General features: G+C 34.8%; 1 protein-coding gene across 5 annotated transcripts in view; it reads left to right on the top strand.

Annotated features, from left to right (window-relative positions):
- The window catches only part of ABHD17B (abhydrolase domain containing 17B, depalmitoylase), a 39505-nt gene extending 33706 nt beyond the window's left edge, over positions 1-5799 (top strand). For all 5 annotated transcript variants that reach the window (XM_007498560.3, XM_016423964.2, XM_056806250.1 and 2 more), the window contains 2 exons: positions 1842-2021; positions 4230-5799. In XM_007498560.3, the coding sequence (XP_007498622.1) occupies positions 1842-2021; positions 4230-4449 (400 nt within the window). In that variant the 3' untranslated portion in view covers positions 4450-5799. The remainder of the gene's footprint in view (positions 1-1841; positions 2022-4229) is intronic.
- Positions 5800-22249: the final 16450 nt, after the last annotated feature.

Genomic DNA, 22249 nt, shown 5'->3' with positions numbered 1-22249 from the left:
TTGGTGATGAGGGCTAAGTGACTTGCCTAGGATCACACAGCTAGGAAGTATCTGAGGCCATATTTGAACCCAGGACCCTCTGTTTCCAGTCCTGGTTATCTACTGAGCTACCTAACTGCCCCCAAAACTAGCATTTCTGGTGAAGCAATTACCTAATTTAGAGAACATATTGGTGTAGAAGTCAATATTTTATAACTAACCTACCCTTTCTCCTTTTTGTAAACAGTTAATATTTCCTCACTTCAACCACACATCAGATTATATAAAGCCCCAAAAAAGCAATTTACAGTTATTTCTACATCTTTTAATATTTCATCATCAGTGACAAGGGCTATCTGGATAAATCAAGTATTTTAAAGCATTTGATTGAATAATTTTAACTCATTTCCACTGTCTTTCATACTGTTTCCATAAAGGCAGTTTGATATAAGGGAGAGTGTGCTTGACTTGACTATAAAGTTGGAACCTGAGTTGTAGCCTAGAGCAAATCACTTAACTTCTGGTTCTGAGTTTCCTCATTTAGAAAATGAAAAAAGGGTGAATTGGATGCATGTATAAATTTTCTTCTGGCTATAAATTTCCTTTTTCTAGTAAAATAGATATTTGCCTTTCATTTTCTCTCCCATCTTACTAAAAAGGATTTGGGTAATCTAGAAAGTATTTCCCTAAGTAAATTGTGTCACCTTTATCATGTGATTTTCTTACTTATTGGAAAAGGAATCTCTTTTGGCTTTCAGAGTCTATAAAGATTAAAGAAAAAAAGTTATTTGAGCATTCATTTACTATTTGCCAGAAAATTAATTTTATTCATTTACAATTAGAATTGTGTCAGATTTATACACAAATTAATGACAAAAATCAAGGGGTTTTATATTCAGTTAATTATTAAATCGATAATCTAGTTTAAAATAAGCAAGCAGGATAGTAATATGAATTATTTTAAGATAAAATAATGACAACTAGCTAAGTGTTTTATGATCCAGAGTAAGAATGGTGACTTTATTAAGTGCCTACCCTAAAATAGGCAGGAGGCTAGGCAGTGGAGATCCACAGACAAAAACAATTCTTGTCTTCACAGAACTTGCCTTTTGTTTTAGGGATACATTTATATGAATAAGTTATCTGAGGTCCAGGTTGCAGTAGGGTTAAGAGAGAGTATTCTATTGAAGGAATCAAGAAAGGCTTCATAGAGGAGTTGTCCCCTCATCTGAGAAAATATAAAAATTTTGAAAGATTTGTAGGAGAATACCTTCCTGAAATGAGAATAATTTCTATAAGTGGATACAAACAGAAAAATGTCATGTTTTGTTAAGGGAATTGGGAGTAGTGTGGTCTGTTTTATGGGAAGAGAAAGAAAATAAGATTAGATTTGAAAGGTAGGCAGGTTTGGAACTAAATTGTAGAGGATCTAAATTCTAGGGTATGGAGTAATATTATATATTAGAGACAAAGGTACTAGAGGTTTTTGACCAGAAAATATTGTCATCATAGCTATGCCTTGGAAAGATGATTTTGATAGTTTTATGGAGGATAAATTGGAGGAAGTGGGGAGCATAGAAGCTGGGAGGCCAATTTAGAATGCTGTTACAAATAGTCTAGTTGAATAGTAATAGAGGATTGAACTAAAATAGTGACCGAGTAAGAATAGAAAGAATTTCAAAGATGAGGAGGTAGACAAGACTTCTCAATTGATTAGATATGAAGAAAAAGAAGAGTCAAAAATGACAGGTTCTATAGCTAGCATTTATGATATTCTTCCTATTGATAGTACAGAGTCTTAAAAGATCAACCGTTAGTTCTTTTTAAATAATCATGTTTTTATAAACATCTGTATTTTATAGGTATGGTATCCGCCCTGAAAATGTGATTATATATGGCCAGAGTATAGGAACAGTACCATCTGTGGATCTTGCTGCTCGGTATGAGAGTGCTGCTGTCATTCTTCATTCCCCTTTGACCTCAGGAATGCGGGTAGCTTTTCCAGATACTAAGAAGACCTACTGCTTTGATGCATTCCCAAAGTAAGTAGCAATATTCAAATTATTTAATATTACATAGGAAAAATTGAAGGGAAAGTAATATAAAATAAAAATTCTGATTACCTTAGATAGTCACTACATTTAGTATGAAAGGTGGGTAAGTTGGGGGAAAAGTTAATATCGTTCCTCAAAGGTTACTGATGAAGCAATAAAAGAGTTTTGTAGGAATCCAAATATAATCTCTTTGACTTCTCTGCTGTCTTTTAGACTTTCAAAGGAAGAATGCTATTTCCTACTTGATCCTTAGAACATTTAAGAAAAATTTGTAGCTATTCATGAGAAAGATTTGTTAAAGAAGAGAATTGTCACATTTCAGTTAGTTTCCTTTCTTCTGTTGGTAATAGCTCAGTATTTTGGAAACGACAAGCCAAAAGCCAATGACTGAGAACAGGATCACTCAAAAAAAAAAAAAGATCCTTTTAAAAATTAACCATCTAGACAAGTGGCTTGAAGGAGGGGAAGCTGATTGGATATGAACTAGACCCTTAGATAGTAACATATTAGATGCCATTTTGAAAGAGCAGTGGAACTAAGCATATGTGCTATTCAGACAAGGCACTGTGTAGAGGGACAAAGTCAAGAAGACACTCTTGTTCTACTTAGGCCAACTTATTCATACAACTAGAGAATATTTAGCTTTTTCTTTTGCTCTTGGCTCAGCAGTGGATAGTTGCCCCAACCGGCAAGAACGTAGATTTCTGTCCTAAAACTTGAGAGCTTTAAAACTTCTTTTGATGAAGAAGTGGTATGTCATAGTGGAGAGAAAGCTGACCTTGGATTTAAGAAGATGTGGATTCTGCCTTTTTGTAACTCTGGGCAAAGGGATAGGGATGCCCTGGACAACTCTGTATGGTTATGAGTTGCAGAGAAAGTACCAGTCTGTATTGGTACACTGATTATAGCAAGTTGGTATAGTGGACAGCCCACTGGGCTTGGAGTTAGGATCTCCTGAATTTGAATCCTGTTACCTTGAGCATGTCCCTTAACCTCTCTCAGCTTCAAGGGCTAATAATAGAACCTCTTAATAGGATTGGTATGAGGGACAAATGAAATGGTATCTTGAATGCTTTGCAAACTTTAAAGTACTATAAATATCAGCTGTTACTATTATTATGATACAACAGGTTTTGGTTAAAAAAAAAAAAGCTTGTTTTGGAACATTTTTTATTCTCCTGAGTACAGTAAAATCAAACAATTCACAGTATAAATCATAATTCACATCAAAATAATTTTGTGAAGAGATGTGATCTAGCTACTAAGTTGTTGCTTGTTTTTAAATAGAAAATATTATCTGTTTATACTGTTTGATAGTTTGAGGGAGTCCTCAGCAGTGGTGATCCATAGAGGTTTAAAGTCTCTCAGAAATATTGCTTTACTGATTTATTTCCTACCAGTAGCTCTGGATATTGTATCCTAGTACCTTTTAACTGCACAAATTGGTTATGGAGACTAGATACTGTAGAAGAGAGAGGACAGGAAATAAATGTCCTTCCTATTACATGAGTTGTTTCTCTGTCCACCCCACCCTATAATGTAGAGTACATGATGATTTGGGTTCCTTGCAGAGAAGACCATTGCACTACTGTAACTCTGCTAGAGTGAATGATCTCTCAACAGCTTGTGCAAGTTCTGTGAGACTGCCTTTGATCATTATCACCAGAAACTTAGTATGGTAGCAACTTTTATTGAGGGATTCTCTAGGAATATACATAAACTCATCTTCCTCATCAAGCTCAGATTTCCCCTTGGTGTTTTGCTTATTCTGCAGAGAAAAAGTTAGATTCTAACGTAAATTTTTAATGTAGGAATCTAGTTTGGGAAATTTTTAGCATAACTTTATGTAGTTTTATTTCAGTCACTTGTATTCTGTTTTTCAACAGCATATTAGAGCTGAGCGGAATTAGATCTTTTATCTATTTCCTTCACATTTTATATCTGAGAGATACTAAGGCCCAAGGTCACAAAGCTAGTAAATGGGAATGGCACGACCCTAACCCAGGCCTTCTAACTCTTTATTCTTAATGAGTGATCTTTCCACAATACCTTGATTCTTAATCAAGAGAAAACAATCTCTTCTGAGCTGATTCAGAGACATTTTTAATGACTGAATAATCTCAGATCTTTCATTGCAAAAAATTCATGGTTCATTTGTATAGCTAGTTTATTTTTCCTTTCCCCTTTTCCTCACAGCATTGACAAAGTCTCTAAAATAACCTCACCAGTGTTAATAATTCATGGGACTGAAGATGAAGTCATTGACTTTTCACATGGCCTCGCATTATTTGAACGCTGCCAAAGACCTGTGGAGCCTCTCTGGGTTGAAGGAGCAGGTCATAATGATGTGGAACTTTATGGACAGTACCTCGAACGATTGAAACAGTTTGTATCACATGAACTAGTGAATTTGTAAATTGCTTTGTAGATTTACATACTGTGTTTTGTTTTGATGCTGAACTGGACACCTTGGTAAATAACATAAAACCTGAAGGTTTTGTTTGCAAATCATGTTAGTTGCCTTCATAAATGTACAGGTATGATTTGTTAACAGAATTAATGAAGGTTTTAATTACCAGTATAAGAAACTGGAAATAACAGTATCATGCAGTCAAGCTGTGTAATTTATATATTTTATGTGATTTTTTTTTTAAAAAAAAAGACGAAAACCACCAAGATGAGTACTGTATGAAATTTTAATTCTGTAAAAATCAAATGCTGTAAAAATATTGCCAAATGCTTTCACATACCAGAAACAAATTTATAAATATTTTTTAAAACATCTCAATGTATTAACCCTTGTTGCACTAATGTAATATTCTTTTTTTTTTAAATGTACATCTAAAAAAGTGCAAATAGTCATGTTAAAATAAATTGTAGTAAACCATGAGAACATGCAAGTTCTGAGAGTTGACCTAAACCCTGTTGTGCAGGGTTAATGGTTAAAAGTTATTTTATTTCCATTTTTGTATCCATATCCTAATGGTTTATCTTACATTTTCTCTTTTTGTTCATGACAGTGTTAAGACTTCATTTTTGCCCCTTAGGTATTCATTTACCAACTGGTTACTTTATAAAGGGAAAGTCACAAATAACACTGAATTTTAACTGACTTTAAGTCATGAGGTCAGTACCATGAGGCAACTATTTAAATTCTCATAGTAGAAATTTCAAAGATGTTAGAATCTCTAGAGTGATTTTTGTGTGCAGCAATTTTTAAACCTTTGAATGATTGTGTAGAAATGCAGTACTCTTAATAATACTGGAAACCTGAAAGTTTATTTAGTTTTCTTTTAATCAGCATCACATGCATATTTGCTGCTGTATACATTCAGGTTTCCTTTGGCTGTTTTTAAGTATAGAACCTCTTGGTTTTGGCTGCCATCTGAGAATCTTACTAATTTACTCCTTAGAAAAGAAAGAAAAGTGAGAACAATAACATTTTGTATTAACTAATGTAGTTTTAAAAAATGCAGAAAAACAAAACTGTAAGTTGCCTTTCCTTGGATGAATCTTGCCTGAATAAAACTATGAAAGAAAATTACAAATAAAATGAATGGTATGTAGTCTAATTTGTAAATGAATGACTATTGAAATAATACACTGTGGATATATTTTAAGGCCTTCTGTAGTTTTACTTGTTCTGCTTGTTCTGTGGTCATGTCTAAGACTATTGTATATGATTCCCTTAAAAGTATATCAAGTATTGTGAATGCTTTGGTTTAGATGTGTCAGATTAACAGTAAAACAGCAAATATCCCACCCAGCTATGATTCTGTGTTTATATTTCCTTACTTAACCTCCCACCCCTACTGCCTTCTACCCCCAAAACATTTTGAAAGGAGGTAATAGTGAGGGATTAGTGTTATAACCTTTCTGCAAAGAAAAATTTTCCTAAAGCTCTGGTTCATATTAATTTCCTTTCTTTTATAGCATACTACCAAGAAGTTGGATAAATGATTACTATGGGAACTGGTTTGAAAAAATTCAGATATTGCCGAGTAAAATAGAATGAAGTAGAGATTAGCCTTGGCAGCAGTTAATACTAGACTTATACTCAACTAAAATCAAAGATTAGAGAGAAAAGACAAAGGTGGACTGCAAATAATGGGACATTTCATTTCAAATCCCTTTATATTAATCAGACTTGTTAGTTTTGGGATTTATAATTCTCTTATACGTAAGGCATGGTATTGTTGCCCACAGATTTATTAAGTCATTGATCATTAAATTAAAGTTTAGCTGATTTGTTTTTCACTATTGTATATACTATCCTTTTACATGTAATGGTTTCCAAATTCTTTCTGCCACAAGATGATCTTTTCCAAAGTTGATGAAATATTAATGGCTATCAATGGTGTAAGCAGTTGTTTAGTTGTTGTTTAACAACAATTATGCATTGAGCATCTACTCTGTTAGATCTGCTAAGTGCCAAAACTCTTTGATTCAATTATTTTTTAATAACTTGCCTAAGGATTCTACTAGATTCTTTATGGTATATATCAAGTAGATATTTTAAAATATACTTTTGTTATAAGTATAATTTATTTTCCTAAAGTCAGTAAGTGCTATTTGGGTATATTAAAAGCTTCCAAAGATAGTAGCTGCTAGTTAGATGAATAAATGGTTCATTTAAACAAAATAGATATAATTTACTAATTTGTTCTAATTTGGTAGAATTGAGCTTGTCTGTCTGTGAGCTTATATAGTGATATAAAACAAAATAGAATACAAAGCGAAAAGATAACAATGATTTCCAAATCAAAGTTAAAACATAGCATTTGTATCCTGAACCATAGAACTGTAGACATTTATCTTGATTAATTTTTTAAAGCATCATTGTTGTTCAGTTGTATCCACCTCTTCAGGACCTTTTGGACCATGAGGTTTTTTTGACAAAAGTACTAGAGCAGTATTCTATTTCCTTCTCCAGTGGATTAAGGCAAATGGGTGAAGTGACTTGCCAGTGGTCATACAGCTAGTATGACCAGATTTCTGAGGCCAGATTTCAACTTGGGTCTTCTCTTCCTGACTCTTAAGCCCAGTGGTCTATCCACTGAGTCACCTAATGCATTGGATATTCTATTTGAACATTTAGAGTTGTTTTATATAACCCACATAGAGGCCATAGTTTTCTACAGTGCTCAGATAACTATAATGTAGAATACCAAAGACTTTGCAGGAGCTCATTCTTGACAATTCAGTGGCCTCCAGAATATGTTAAAAGTTAGTAGGAAGTACGAACAAAGTATTTGCTTAGTCTGAGTGATGAAAAATTGTCTTCTGGTGGACAAGGCTTTTCAAATCATATCTGCTATTCATGAGCAACAGAGGCAGACCCATGCATTTTGGAGGTTTAAGTCTTGGTCCTGACACTTGTATAACATAAACTTCATTTCTCTAGAACTTAGTTTCCTCATGTGCCAAATGGAAATAATATTTGTACTACTTATATCACAAGGGTATTATGAGGCAAAATGCTTCATGCGGTGCTACATAAGTGTAAATTCATACAATGTTTTGTATACATTTGAACATATGAAAGCATGTGATATATTTAAATATTTTTAAGGGAAAAGTAATGAATGAGACTTATAGAAGCTATAGACACAGAAGACTAAGTACCCAAATTGAAATTCCCCCAAAAGCTCAGTCAGGATAAGCTTAAAACTCCAGTCATTTCCATAGCAAAAAGCATGAAAACTAAAGTATTTGAGAGTTTTTATTTTCTTCCTTTGCAGTCTTTCTCTTTTTAATTCATATCCCCAGTGCCTAACATAGGACTTGATATACAATACTAACTTAATAAGTATTTTAATTCATTCCTCTTCAGCTGATTGTTCTATTTAAGAAGGCATAAGAGCTTGAATAATGCCCATTTTAGAATAAAGATAGAGTTGCTGGAGAAGTAGGAATTGTTACTTGCTTGAATGATGCTATCCAAAGACTACTGGATTAATGTCAATTTAAGGGGAGGTCTCTAGAGGCATTCCATTTAGTTCTGTGTTTAGCCTAATCTTGTTCAATGTTTTGTTTTATGAATGATTTAATGCTATAGATGGTATGTTTATCAAATTTGAGTGGCATTCTTTTCAGAAAGAATTGGAGTGAAATAAGGAAGTCTATTATCACCACTATTACTCAGTATTGTACTAGACATGCTATCTTGTAGCAGTAAGACAAGAAAAAAATTGAAGGAATAAAATAGGCTATGAAAATATGAAACTATCACTGTTTGCAGATGATATGATAGTATCCTGAGAGAATCCTAGAGAATCAACTAAAAAACTTGTTGAAACAACTAACAACTTAGGCAGAGTTGTAGGATATAAAATAAACCAACATAAATCATCAGCATTTCTGTGTATACCAACAAAATCTAACAGGAGGGAAGAAATTCCATTTGAAATAATGACAGACAATATAAAATATTTTAGTCTATTTGCCAAGAAAAACCCAGGTATTATATTCAATTATAAAACCATTTTCATGGAAATAAAGGCAGATCTAACAACAGGAGATATTTTAATTGCTCATGTGTAATCTGAGACAACATAATAAAAATGACAATTCTACCTAAGCTAACTTACTCAGTGCCATACTGATTAAACAACCAAATAATTTTACAGAGCTAGGAAAAAAATCATAACAAAATTCACCTGTAAGTACAAGCTCAAGAATATCAAGGGAATCAATGACCAGCAGTTCCAGATTTCAAATTATATTACAAAGAAGTAATCAAAACAGTCTGGTACTGGCTAAGAAATAAGATTAATGGATCAATGGAATTGGTTGGGTGGCCAATACATGATCATAGTAATCTAACATTTGGATAAGAATTCAATATTTGAGAAACGTTGCTGGGAAAGCATTATCCTCACTGAATTGTTGTGATGAAAGCCCTTTGCGAACCCTACAGAAGAAATACAAGCATTTATATAATGCTTTATGGATTTCTGACTCAACTTTGGATGTTGAGTGGGGTATTGTTTGGGACACTGGAGGCAGGAAAATAATCTGGAGGGATTTTACAGTCATCTAGGCATGGAACAATGAAGACCTTCACTAGGGTTCTAGTTGTGTGAGTTACTACAACAGGCAATGCCACAATGGGAAGATGGAAAAAATAACAGCAAAGAAACTAAATGCTATGTAATTAAATGATCAAGCATGGCTTTGGAAAGAGGTGAGAAAAAATATTTCCATTGTACAAGTATGGGATCATAAATGTGGAATATTGCATATATTGTCACAGTTGGTTGATAATGTTGTTTTTGCTAAATTGCCTGTTTAAAAATGTAATAATTTGTTACAAGAGATGTCCGGATGAGGGGTAATGCCAAGTGTGTGTTGTGAAAGAACATGTTCTGCAATTATTTACTGCTTAGGAAGCTTCATACATCTATTGGCCTAAAACAATGACTAGCTGTGAGTTAGACTATTAGAAGTTTTTTATTTTCCTTTCTCCAGTTATTAGGGATTCAATGCATTTTTTAAAATATTGCTGTTAATCCTTTTGATTTCTTAATTTAAAAATTTTGTTTATATCCTTTGAGCATATGTCTATTTGAGAATGGTTTTTGAATAAGTTCCTTATATACCACATATGTAAAACTTTATTAAGGAAACTTGCTACAAAAGTCCTCCCCCTCAAGATTCTCCCTTTTTTCTTAGCTATATTGGATTTTTGTGAAAAACAAACTTCAATTTATGTGATCGAAATTATCCATTTTATCTTGTGACCCTCTATTTCTTTTTCACTTCACTTATCCATATATCTGAGAAGTTAATTTCTTATTCCTCAACTGTGCTTATAATGTCACCTTTTTGTCTCCTGTTTGAAGCTTATGGTGTGAGATATTGACCAATTTGTAATTTCTGCCAGACAGCTTTCTGGTTTTTCCAACTTATTGTTTGTTTTGTGTGGTTGCTAAATAGATTTCCCAATAATTTGGGTCTTTGAGTTTATTGAACATTGTCATTATTATGTTCATTTGGGTCTGTGTGGTGTATCTAATCTTTTCCATATGATTGACTCAATTTTTTAACCCTAACTATCAGGTTCACAATTGGCCAGGCAACTTAGTGTTGCAGTAATCTATCAAGTGTTAGACCTATAGTCACTAACAGTCCTAAGTTCAGATATGGTTTCAGTCGCAAGGTAGTTATGAAAATAAAATTAAGATAATATATGTAAAGCTCTTTGCAAAACCTTGAAGCACTATATAAATGCTTATTAATGTTAGTGTCATCATCATGGCATTGTACTACATTTTGAAAACTGGTACTGCCAATTCTTTCCCATTTTTATTATTTTCCTTTGTATCTTTGAACTTTTGATTCTTTTAGATATATTTCATTAATTTTTTTTCTAGCTTTATAAACTTTTTGGTAGTTTGATTGACATAGCACCGAATAAGCACATTAATTTAGAGAGTATTATGTCTTCAATTAAATTGGCACCACCTATCCATGATCACTAGTCACATAGTTCTGACTTTGTGTAATGTTACATGGTTGTATAAGTCATGGATATATTTTGATAGACAAATTCCCAAATATTTTGTACATTCTGTGGTTATTTTGAATGGAACTTCTCTTTCTATAATTTCCTGTTTGGTTTGATAAAACACAGGAATGCTAAATTATCTATATTTCTTTTATATCCTATAATTTTGCTGATGTGTAAATTATTTGAATTAATTTTTAGTCTTAATTTAGGGTTATTATAGATAATGATACTTTTGTTCCTTCTTTGCATATGTTTATTCCTTCAATTTATTTTTCTTATAAAGAGATATTACTGTAGTAGAGAAATTTCCTTGTGCTTTATAATGTTTTAACAGAAATATACTGGATTTTGTCAAGCCATTTTAATATCTATTAGTACAGTCACTTTAAAAATATTTTCATTATTAATGTGGTTTATTATGTTTATAGTTTTCCTTATATAAATCCAAACTGATCTATTGTATATAATATTTTCAAAGTGTTGTGTTGGCTTTTTGCTGATATTTAAAATTTTTTCATCACTTTCCAGTTTTTGCAAGCAGTTTATGTAATACTGGAATTTCTTATTTTTTGAGTGTTTGAAAATATTCACTCGTAAATCCAACTGGTTCTATATTTTTTTCTTTGAGAATTCATTAATAGCTTATTCAATTTATTTTTCTGATAATTGGGTTATTTAATTCTTTTTTTGTTATTCTAGATATTTTAGAAGTATATTATATTTTGCTTCCTTTCCAAGTATTGTGAATTTTTTTTTCATTTTAGATATGTAATTAAAGGTTTTCCTCCTTTTTCAAAAACATATTAAAAGGTCTATTTTCTTAATTTAAAAAATAGCCCTTAGTTTAATTTATTAATTCAGTGGGCTTTTTTAGTCTTTTATTTTCAGAACTTATATTTTGTTGCTTAATTGTGCTTTTTTATTACTTTTCTAGTTTTTTAGTTTATTTCCAAATTATTGATTTGTATTTTTTTATTGATGAAAGCACTGAGAGGTATAAATTTTCCCTTAAGAATTATGTTAACTGAAGGGGCAAGCTAGGTAGCTCAGATAGAGCCCCAGGCCTGGAGTCAAAAGGACCTGGGTTCAATCTGACCTCAGATACTTCCTAGCTTTGTGATCCTGTACAAGTCACTTAACTCCAGTTATCAAGTCTGTCCCTTACCACTCTTCTGCCTTAGAACTGATACTTAGTATTGGTTCTAAGACAAAAAACAAAGGTTAAAAGAAAAAGAATTATGTTAGCTGCATCATAATTGGGAGATTGACTCATTGTTATCATTTTCTTTGAAATTTTCTTCCATTTGTTTTTTGATACACTAATTCTTTACTATTATTTTGTTTCTAAATATTTTACATTTTTTCAAAGGATGTTTATTGACTTTATTATGTTATGATTAGCAAATAGTATATTTACTATTTCTACTTTTCTGCATTTTTGTTGAGGGAAACTTTTTTATGACCTAATAGATAATAGTTTTTATAAAAGTGTAACACATCCTAACAATATATAAATGCTTTTCTGTTCCCATTCAGTTATTGTTAAAAGATATATCACACCTAGTTTTTATAAGGTTCTATTGTGAATTTTCACTTTTGAATTTTTTTAGATTTAGATTTTGATTATGATATTTTTGAGCATATATAGTTTTCCTGTTTATCTCATTTGCCTTATCTGAAATTATGAATGGTAATCCTACTTTTTCAAGTTCACTTAAGCAAAAATAGATTCCATTCCAGCCCAGTATTTTGACTATGAATCTTTATATTCCAAATGTGTATCTTATAAACAGCTTATTGTTATATGCATATTTCTGCTTTCAAACTGTTATGCTATTTTTCCATTTTATGGGCGAGTTCATCCCATTCACACTCAGAATTATGATTATTGTGTATTTCCTTCCATACTATCTTCTTGTACTTTTTCCCCCCTCTTTCTCCTCTCCTTCCTTCTTTACAAATAAGGTGGCAAAAGCTTCTCTTAGGTAAGAGAAGCTTACCTAACAAATCTGATCTATAAATGAACTCTTTTGCTTCTTTTCTTCTTGTTCTGTCCCAATCTTGTTTGCACTTTTTACTTTCCTTTACATTCTCTTTACACTTCTTCCTCCAACTTGAGTTTGTTTTGTTCCCTATTACTCTTACATATCCTTCCTCTTTCTTACACCCCCTTCCTTCTCTCTGTACCCATCTACCTCTCTGATGAGTTTAATATATTTTTGTGCCACGATCTCTGTGTGTATATGATTTTATTTTATCTTCCTTTTTCTTATTCACATCGTAGTGAGGTTCAGTAGGTGCCTATTGTCTCCACCCCTTCTTATTTTCATACTTGCCAACTTATGTATCCTTATATGAAATAGTGATTTCATCTCCCTTCTTTCCTCTCCAGTATAGTCCCTTATTCTTCCCATTTCCATTTTCTTCCAAGATCTTCAAAATTGAACAGATCCACACCTTCTCTTTTATGTACCTATCCTCTATGATGTTGAAATTCTTACCATATACTTTTCTCAGCACCCTTTTTAAGCATGGAAATAACACTCCTAACATAATCCCTTCCAAATTGATCAAATGTGCACTCTATTTTTCTCTTGATCCCTACATTTCTATTTCAAAGTTTCAACTCAGTTTTAGCCTTTTATTAGAAATGCTTGATATTCCTCTTATTTCATCAAGAATCCATTTCTTCCCTAAAGGATTATATAGTCAGTTTTGTATGATAAGTTATTCTTAGTTGTAAGTTCCAAGCTCTCCTCCTTTATTGTTACAGTTGCCATGTTTGTGGTAATGTGTCATCTGTAGCTGTGGTTCCCTTGCACCTGCACTTTTTGTTTTTGATTTGCAGTATTTTTTTTCTGTGACCTACAATTTTTGGATTTGGGTTATTTTATGACTGCCACCTCGTTGTAATGGATCTGGGGAGTTTTCATTTATGGTATCTTGAAATATTGTATCCAAGCTTGTTTTGTTTGATTTTGTTCTTAGTTTGATATTCAGATAATCTAGTGATTATATTATCTCTACTTGGTATATTTTCCAAGTTGGTAGTTTTCTAAATATATTCCTTTTATTCTTTTTTTTTTTGCAAACTTTTGATTTTGTTTTGATATTATTGCTTCATCAATTTGTTTTTATTGGAGCCTCTTCTAATTTTCAAGGCATTTCGTTTTTGAGTAAAATTTCTTACTGTCAGTTCTGAATTAATTGTATTTACTGTTCTTTTCTCCCTAGCTATAACATTTTGGATCTTTTGTCTTTTTTTCTAAATACTTGCAAAGTCCTTGTGACCAAGACATTTTTTCTCTGAGACCCTAATTGAATTTGCTGTGGGTTTATTCCTTGGGCATTTCTCAGTCCAAGGTATTTCTTCGTTGTGTTTGGCATTTTCTTTTATTAACATATCTCTGTTTGGGTCATACTTGGGGAAACATTGCTTGGTGGCTAAAGTTATGACTCACCTTCTGGAGGAATTGTCCAATTTATGCCCCAATTTGTTTCAGGTTCTGTGTCCAGGTTTCTGGGACTGCCCTCCATGCTGTTTGGAGCTTTGTGCTTTAAAAACTAGATAGAGAAACTTATATTTGATCCCACAGGCAATAGAAAACCATCAATTTATTGAGCAGGGGAGTGACATGGTCAGGCCTACACTTCAGAAGAAATCCATGCTCAAAGAGATTTGTTTATGTCCCTCTTAAAATTAAGTTTTTTAACCATTTTCTAGCCACAGCAGTGGAAAGAGATCTATGCCAACTATTTGTGCATTCTGTAGTAGGACATCTTGGAACACTCCTGCTTTGTGGATCAGTTTTTGGAGGACTTGGATTCATCTACCTGGAATGAATTAGCTTGGGTGAACATGGCTACCACCAACCTGCCAGCACTTGTTGATGAGCTCCATCCAAGGGAATACTGTCATGAGTTAGTAATTAGGGAAATCCTTGGGCAGGGAACAGGTTCATTCTCAAGATAGGTAGCAATCAGTTTATGAATGAATGGCCATAACACACAAATGAAGCAGAGCTCTGCTGTCACACTCATTGTGGGTTACCAATATCCTGGTGACAGACAGGAATGAGGATAATGACCAGAGTTCAAAAGTGAATGAAATAGAACCACTTAGAGCCTCAGAGGACACAAATGGCAAGGAGAGAAGTGAACACATTTTCTGACTTAAACTGCTGAAAGATTTTTCTTCTGGAAGATCATATACCATACATTGGCTAGCACTTCTTCCTGCTTGAATGGTCCCACACATCACATTACGGGCTCACATTTCATGATTATCTCTAGACTAAAGTGGTTTTTGTAGACCAGTATTGGCAGAAGAACACACCAATTTTAAGACATTTTCATTATATCTTATGTATTCTCATGTCCTCTCCTATTATCTTGTGCTGGAGAAGACTTAGAGTTCCTTGGACATCAAGGAGGCCAAATCAGTCAATACTTAAAGAAATTAATTCAAAATATTCTTTTGGAAGACAAATATTGAAGCTGAAGCTTAAATACTTTGGCCATATGATGAGAAGATGGGGCTCACTGGAAAAGACCTTAATGTTGGGACCTATTGAAGGTCAGAGAAGAAGCTGGATAGTGTCATAGAAGCAATTGGGAGGTAGGAGCTAGAAGGGCCTGGTGTGCTGTGGTCCACAAGGTCATGAAGAGTCATGTGATTGAATGACTGAATGATAATTCCTTGTATCTAATGACCTGCCAATCCTCTGATTGAGGAGATACATGTCACTTCTGAGAAAGGACATAACAAACTCAATATTAGTCAAGTCTAATCAGGGAACAACAATAAAAAAAAAACCAGTGTCAACAAGTACTGATTAAAGTTCTCTTTGGAATAGTGGCTACTTTTGCATAAGTGAAGCAAACATTTAAAAGGCTACTTTTCAGCTGGGTTGTAATGGGGATTTCTGAACTAATCCAGATCAAGGGGCCCACAAATGACAATTCACAGGCCAAATCTGCTCACCACCTGCTACAAGCTAAGAATGGTTTTTACATTTTTAAATAAGTTGCCATACCAACAACTGGCACACCATTGAGAAGGATCGTTCCAGCCACTTTGTTCCCAGTCTCAAGAAATGACAAATGATAGAATCCAAGACTTGTCCATATACATAGGTTGAAGTTGGGTTTCAAAACCTGCTCTCTCCTATGCTCCAGAGCTCCAAGGAATGAAGTAACCCCTCATTTGTTTTCAGCTTTGGCTGCATAAAGGTTATGCTACAAGTCAGCCTGAAGCTCTCCCAGGAAAGGATTGATGACAAGGACTATTGAGTATGGGATGAGAGTAAATTTTTAAAAAGAACATATTCCATAGGGCTGAGTAGCCCAAAATGTTGGAATGCCTTTATGGTACTAATTATCAAACTGGTTTTGCTCAGTGAAGTTCACCTAGCAAAACTTGGGAGTCATACAATTGGGCCTACCCCTCTTGAGAATCCCCTTTGAACTACAGGAAGTGGACAGGTCAATCGTTAACAGTATTGCCTGCCTGTTCCTGAAATAGAGCCAAGTTATTAAGTTCCACCTCACCTCTCATTTTCAGATGGAATTGGCAAGAGTCACAGCCAAACCACTTGGTCTTTGACTTTGTAGGAATGAATATATTATCTAATGCCATAGCCTTGTCATGAGCGACGGGGTTCGGAAAAGTTCTCCTTGACCTTACTCCAGATTTTCATGTCAGAAATAAAATGCTGTTTGCTATACTTGCTAGGAAGAACACGAGCAAAGATTTGGAAATCCAGTATGAACATTCTTTGCTCACTGGGAGTGTCAAAAACTGGTCCCCTAGTTCCTACCACTATTAAATTAGGTTTTTCACCAATTGAGATCTTCTGAATGTAAATGTAATCAACGAATAGCCAAGCTAACCAGGCAAATAGCCAATATTTATTTCTCTACCTTTAAATGTGCTTGACTACTGGTAAATTATTTTTGAGCATGAATCGCCCAATACATTTATGTACATGTATTTTATATACATGTACTAATAACTAGCATTTATATGTCTAAAGTCTCTAGAGCATATATAAATATATATGCTCTAGAGACTTTAGATCTGATCCTGATAACCCTGTAAGGAAGGTACTCTTATTTTCCTGTTAGGGAATCTGAGTTTGAGAGGGTGAGTGATTTAATCAGATTTACACAGATAATAAGTGTCTGAAGCACAATCTGAACTCGGGTCCTCCTGATTCCAGGTCCAGGAACCTACTTGCTCTTCTATCTATGTACTATACGTACCATTATATTACTCTACTAGTAATTGCACATATTATAAAACTAACATAAAGGATGAGAGAAAGATGAATTGGATTCCGGGCTCATTAGCAACTAGTAAGTAAGCTTCTAATATGATCCAACCTGATACTAAGAAAAATCACTGGCTGCACTACCTGGAGAATGGTTTGGTTTCTAATTCAGAGAAACAATGCAGAGAGATTAGTTATGGGACCATTGCAATAATAAGGCAAGATGTGATGAAGGCCTGAACTAAGTTGGTGACTGAACAATTGGGAAGAGGATGCATGCAAGAGATGCTTTGGATGTAGAAATAATAATATTTCACAAGTGATTAGATATGTGGGGTGAGGGAGAGTAAGAATTTGAGGTCAATACTGAAGTTACAAAACTGGAAGGCTGGGAGGTTGGGTAGTTCCCTCAGCAGAAATAGGGAAGTTCACTAGGATTGGGAATTAGAAGCAAAAATAATGAATTCTATTTATCACATGTTCAATTTTTTTAATATTAAAAAAAAAAACAACCCTTACCTTCTGTCTGAGACTTGATCCTAAGTATCGGTTCCGGGGCAAAGAATGGTAAGTAAGGGCTAGACAAGTGAGGTTAAGTGACTTGCCCAGGGTCACACAGCTAGGAAGTGTCTTGAGGCCAGATTTGAACCCAAGACCTCCCATCTCTAGGCCTGACCTTCAATCCACTAAGCTGCCCCTGACATGTTGAGTTTGAAATAACTATGAGACAACCATTTTGAAATGTCTTGGTATTGCAGGAAAGACAAGGGCTCAGGAGAGAGAATGGTTCTGGATCTCTGAGTCATCTACTTAGAGCTGATACTTAAACCCAGAGGAGTTGCTGAGGTCACCAATCAATCAAATATTTATAAAGTACTTAATATATACCAGGCACTGATTCATACCAAAGTGCTTTTTTTTTAAAATAAGTGCTGATGTGAAGACAAAAGTGAGAGTACAAAGAGGAGAAGAAACAGAATCTTGGAGTGTCCCCACCATTAGGAGGGCATGAAATGGATAATTATTCAGTAAGGATGGCTAAGAAGGAACTTGGAAATACTCAATGCTCATTTCTTGGTTTTGTCAGTATAGTAAAAAATAGGATTAATCAAATTAATCCATACATTTAATCAAATTAACAAGGGGATACTTTGTAGAATTAAGCAAAATAATAACATTATTATTTGGGGGTTGAGGTTGGGAGTACTGTTGTGAGTGATATGGTAAAATTGCCATGAGAAAACTCCTACCAGTACAAATCAACACCTCCTCTTCCACTTAAATTTTTAGACAGTTACCCCGAAAACTCAAAGACTGGGATTTGCCTAAGGATATACATAACCATTATGTGTCAGAAGTAGAATTTCACCAAAAGTCTTAATTCCAAGCCCATGATAGCATTCCTATGGAGTCACTTGGCCCCATTGCCTATCCTATCCCTTTCTGCTCTTCTACCTTGGAACAGATATTTAGTACCAATTCTACATCAGACAGTAAGGGTTTAAAAAGGGGGGGGGGGGAATAAAAGGAAAAAAGGAATGGAGGAAGTTGTGTTAGCAAATCTTAGAGTATATTGTAGTCATTATCAAAGCTATCTGGCCTCAGGTAAAAAGAAAAAGCTGATGAGTGGAACAGACTCAGAAGGAAGCATGTGCGCAGCCTAATTTTCCATAAACTCGATCACCAGCTACCAGTGAAATAACTGGAAAGAATTGCTCCCAATACCACGTGACCTTTGTCAGGAAAAAAAAAACCAGTAACTTTGTCAGTCGCATTTGGAAGTTAACTTGGTGTGTGTGTAAAAAGGAAATTCATTGTTCAGGCTTTCACCCTGATTAATGAAGCAAAACTCAGGACAAAGAATTAAAAAAGGAGTTTGTTTAAAAATATGTCAAGGTAAGCAACACCGCCAGAGATCAGGAAAGGATTCAAGATGGAACCAGCTTTTATCAGTCACTTTTGTAAGGAGAAAAAGACAATCTGGATGGGGCATGTCAGTAAATGGGGATGGATCATCTCAGTTCTCCAATTGCTTGTAGGTGTGCAAACATGACAGACAGGAAGAAGTCATGAAGAACAGGCAATGCAAAAGCTAGAGACCAAATGAGGCCTTTCCCTTTACTGATTTACAAGCAAGGACAAGGAATAGATCACTGAGCCAGCATCACTTTCAATAAGCGAATGCTTTTTATTAAGCACTACAACACCCTAGACCAGGGTGATAGAAGAGAGAGGGTACCCCTAATTCAGGAGGAAGTTTTATACTTTCATCCTCGCTATAATTTCTCAGTAAATATTCTTAAGTAAGAGTTAATTGGTGTTAAATAGTGGAATTATAATCACTGGCAAATCAGGTGCCTAGGGCAATACTACATCTTCCTTCAGGCCTCTAGGGCTTTCTCTAAGGGGCTGGGTTTTCTCCCTAATGCTACAGACTTGAGGCCTTTTCCTTATGTCAATCATCAGTGATTAGAACTCTAGAACCAAGGGGCAGCTAGGTGGCACAGTAGATAGAGCATGGGGCTCAGAGTCAGGAAGGTCTGAGTTCAAATCCACCCTTATATTCTAGCTTTATGATTGTGGATAAGTCACTTAACCTTGTTTGTCTCAATTTCCTCACTTGTAAAATGAACTGGAGAAGAAAGTGGCAGACTATTCCAGTATCTTTGCCAAGAAAACCCCAAAAGGGGTCACAAAGAGCCTGGCACGACTAAACAAATCAATAGTCAGTTAACACAATTAGCTTTTACAAAGGCATATTTTACCAAGGGTTCTGAGGGTTCCAGTATACAATTTGAAAGTTCACAAATGACTTCTGGGTAAGCATCAAAACAAAGGACTAAACATTTTCTCTGATCCTCATAACCTCTCACATCTACATAATAAATTATGCACCAAATATAAAGCAACTTGAGGAGTCTCCATAGAATTCAAAAGGTTTAAACAAATAATCATGAACGGATTCTACCTGCACTTGTTCACTCCCTTCCCTTATGGGCAGCAAGGCTGCACTAGCAGATCCAAGCCCATGGACTTACCTTAGCCCCACCCGCAGTATGGCATCTCCCCCCCCCCCTTTTTCTGGGACCATGGAGACTTCAACTCCGTTTGCTTAGGTCTTAGACATCCATTGTGGCAGCAAAAGCATTCTGGGAGAAGTGAGAGCCAACCAGCCCCGTGGCAGAGTGTAACACCATAACACCATTGCAAAGCTCTCAATTACAAGTGCTGGGGCAATGGGCACCTTACTACCAACATGACAAAGCTCTGAGCTTCCAGTACTGTGACAGAATTGGGGAGCAGAGGGAGAAGGGCAGGACACTGTGCCTCTTGAGGACAGTATTTTCAAGGAGCCTTGAAGCACTCCATTAAGCCTGACAGAAGGATCTCAGCATCCAGTTGGGGCCAGTTCTGACCACCCGAAAGTTAGTTGGGGCAGAAACCTAAGCTGGTAAATCATGAGACATCCAGCCCACAAAGAAATCACCATCAAAGGGGTTTTGTTATTGTTTAGCTGTTTCAGAGACAAGAGGTCCCCAGAATGTGCTTGGGTCCTTCATATCAACAGAGAGGCACCATAACAAGGGTTGTGACCTATTTCAAAATATGATAACTATCTAGATTAGAGCTATCAAATTTTGTTTTAGGTTTTTTAAATATTCAGATTGTGATAGGATGTTCCTGTAAATTCACAACTATGCCTTCATACCTGTTCATTTATGTTATTGAACAATGATGTTAGGAAAAGAAGTCTCAGTTGTTACAGAAATATCAAAACACTAAAGATGTTGCAGCAACTCCGACATTTAAAAAAATAAGTCTGGGTTATAACTTCATTTGTAGTCACTGCTCCCAGAGCTGTAATCCTTCTTAATGCCCTCTGGTGCTCCTCTGTGCCATATCATTAGCAAATTAAATAAACTATGAAGTATAATGCCTTGTAACTTTTGCTAGTTCAACCTGGTCAGATTTTCACTGGCTACATCCTTACAACCATGACAGGATTTTGTGTGGCCTAAAGATTCAGTTAGTCCAATTTGCTATGGCTTAAAATGGCCCTAAGAGTAATAAGACCAGTATTTCTGGAACTTCCTTGTGGCTTTATGGGTGTGTAAAGTCCAGGCATGCTAAATGAATCTGTTAGTCATGCCCAATACTGCCTTGCTATTAGATACACAGCTGTCCTGCACTCAGGGCATAAACTTTATCAGCATGGATCATGGTTTGCTTGTTTTGTTCAGTTCTGTCTGTTTTATGTTAAATTCTGGGAGTTGAGTTACAAGAGAAAACAACTTGGACAGTTTCAAGAGCTCTGATTAACCCAATGATCAGCCAAGGTTTCAGAAGTCTCATGAAGATGCTCTTAACCTAGAACTGATGGAGTCAAAGTGCAGAATGAGACCTCTGTTTTTAGACATGACCAATGTGGGAATTGGACAACAAGATAATACAGTGGATAGAATGCCAGGCCTGGAGTGAGAGTCATTTTCATAAGTTTAAATGTGGCCTCAGACACTTCCTGACTATGTGATACTTGGCAAGTCATTTAACCCTGTTTGCCTCAGTTTCCTCATCTGTAAAATGAGCTGGAGAAGAAAATGGAAAACCATTACAGTATCTTTGCCAAGAAAACCCCGAATGCGGTCATATAGAAGACACAACTAAACAACAAAAATAATTGGGGAATTGATTTTGTTCATATATTTGTTTCAAGGACTTTCTTTTTCTTGTAGGGATGAAGTCATACAAATTAAAAAAAAAGAAAAAATGGTAAATTGGGGTATTTTTATTATTTTTTAAATAAAATTTTTCTCCCTCCTATGCTTCCTTCTCATTAAAAAGAAAAAGGACTCTTGTAACAAATATGCATGAAAACAAAGCAAATCTTCACATTGGTCATATCCCCACCCCCAAAAATGTCTCAATCTACACCCTGCAGGAGACAGGTAGAATGTTTCATCATTGGTCTCCTAGAATTGTGATCAGCCATTTGAACAGAGTTCTTAAGTTTTTCAAAGTCAATGATTTTTATAATATTGTTATAATATAAATTACTCTCCTGATTCTGCTCATTTCACTTTGCATTAGTTCAAGCAAATCTTCCCTGGTATCTCTGCAACCATCCTCAGGGCATCTTTATAAAAAAAAAAAGACTAGAATAGAACAGAAAAAGGACTATCTGAAAGCTACAAGTTGATCTTCTATACTTTTAAAAGAAAGACAAAATTATACATAATGGAAACTTAGACCTCCAAATTAAAAAACAAAATTCCAAGGTTTGGACTAAAAAGGATAAGACAAGGCTGAGGAACACTGTACGAGAACAATAGTTCAATAGGACTGTGTCTTGGGATAAAAACAAAGCAAAGCCGACTCATGGGGAGTTCAGTGGCACAGCTGGAAATGAAAGCCTGTGATTTCCTATAAGAAGA

This window comes from Monodelphis domestica, chromosome 7 (genome assembly GCF_027887165.1).
Source record: "Monodelphis domestica isolate mMonDom1 chromosome 7, mMonDom1.pri, whole genome shotgun sequence".
Taxonomy (NCBI): domain Eukaryota; kingdom Metazoa; phylum Chordata; class Mammalia; order Didelphimorphia; family Didelphidae; genus Monodelphis; species Monodelphis domestica.
The sequence above is the reverse complement of the archived record's forward strand: the minus strand, read 5'-3'. Positions and strand labels throughout refer to the sequence as shown.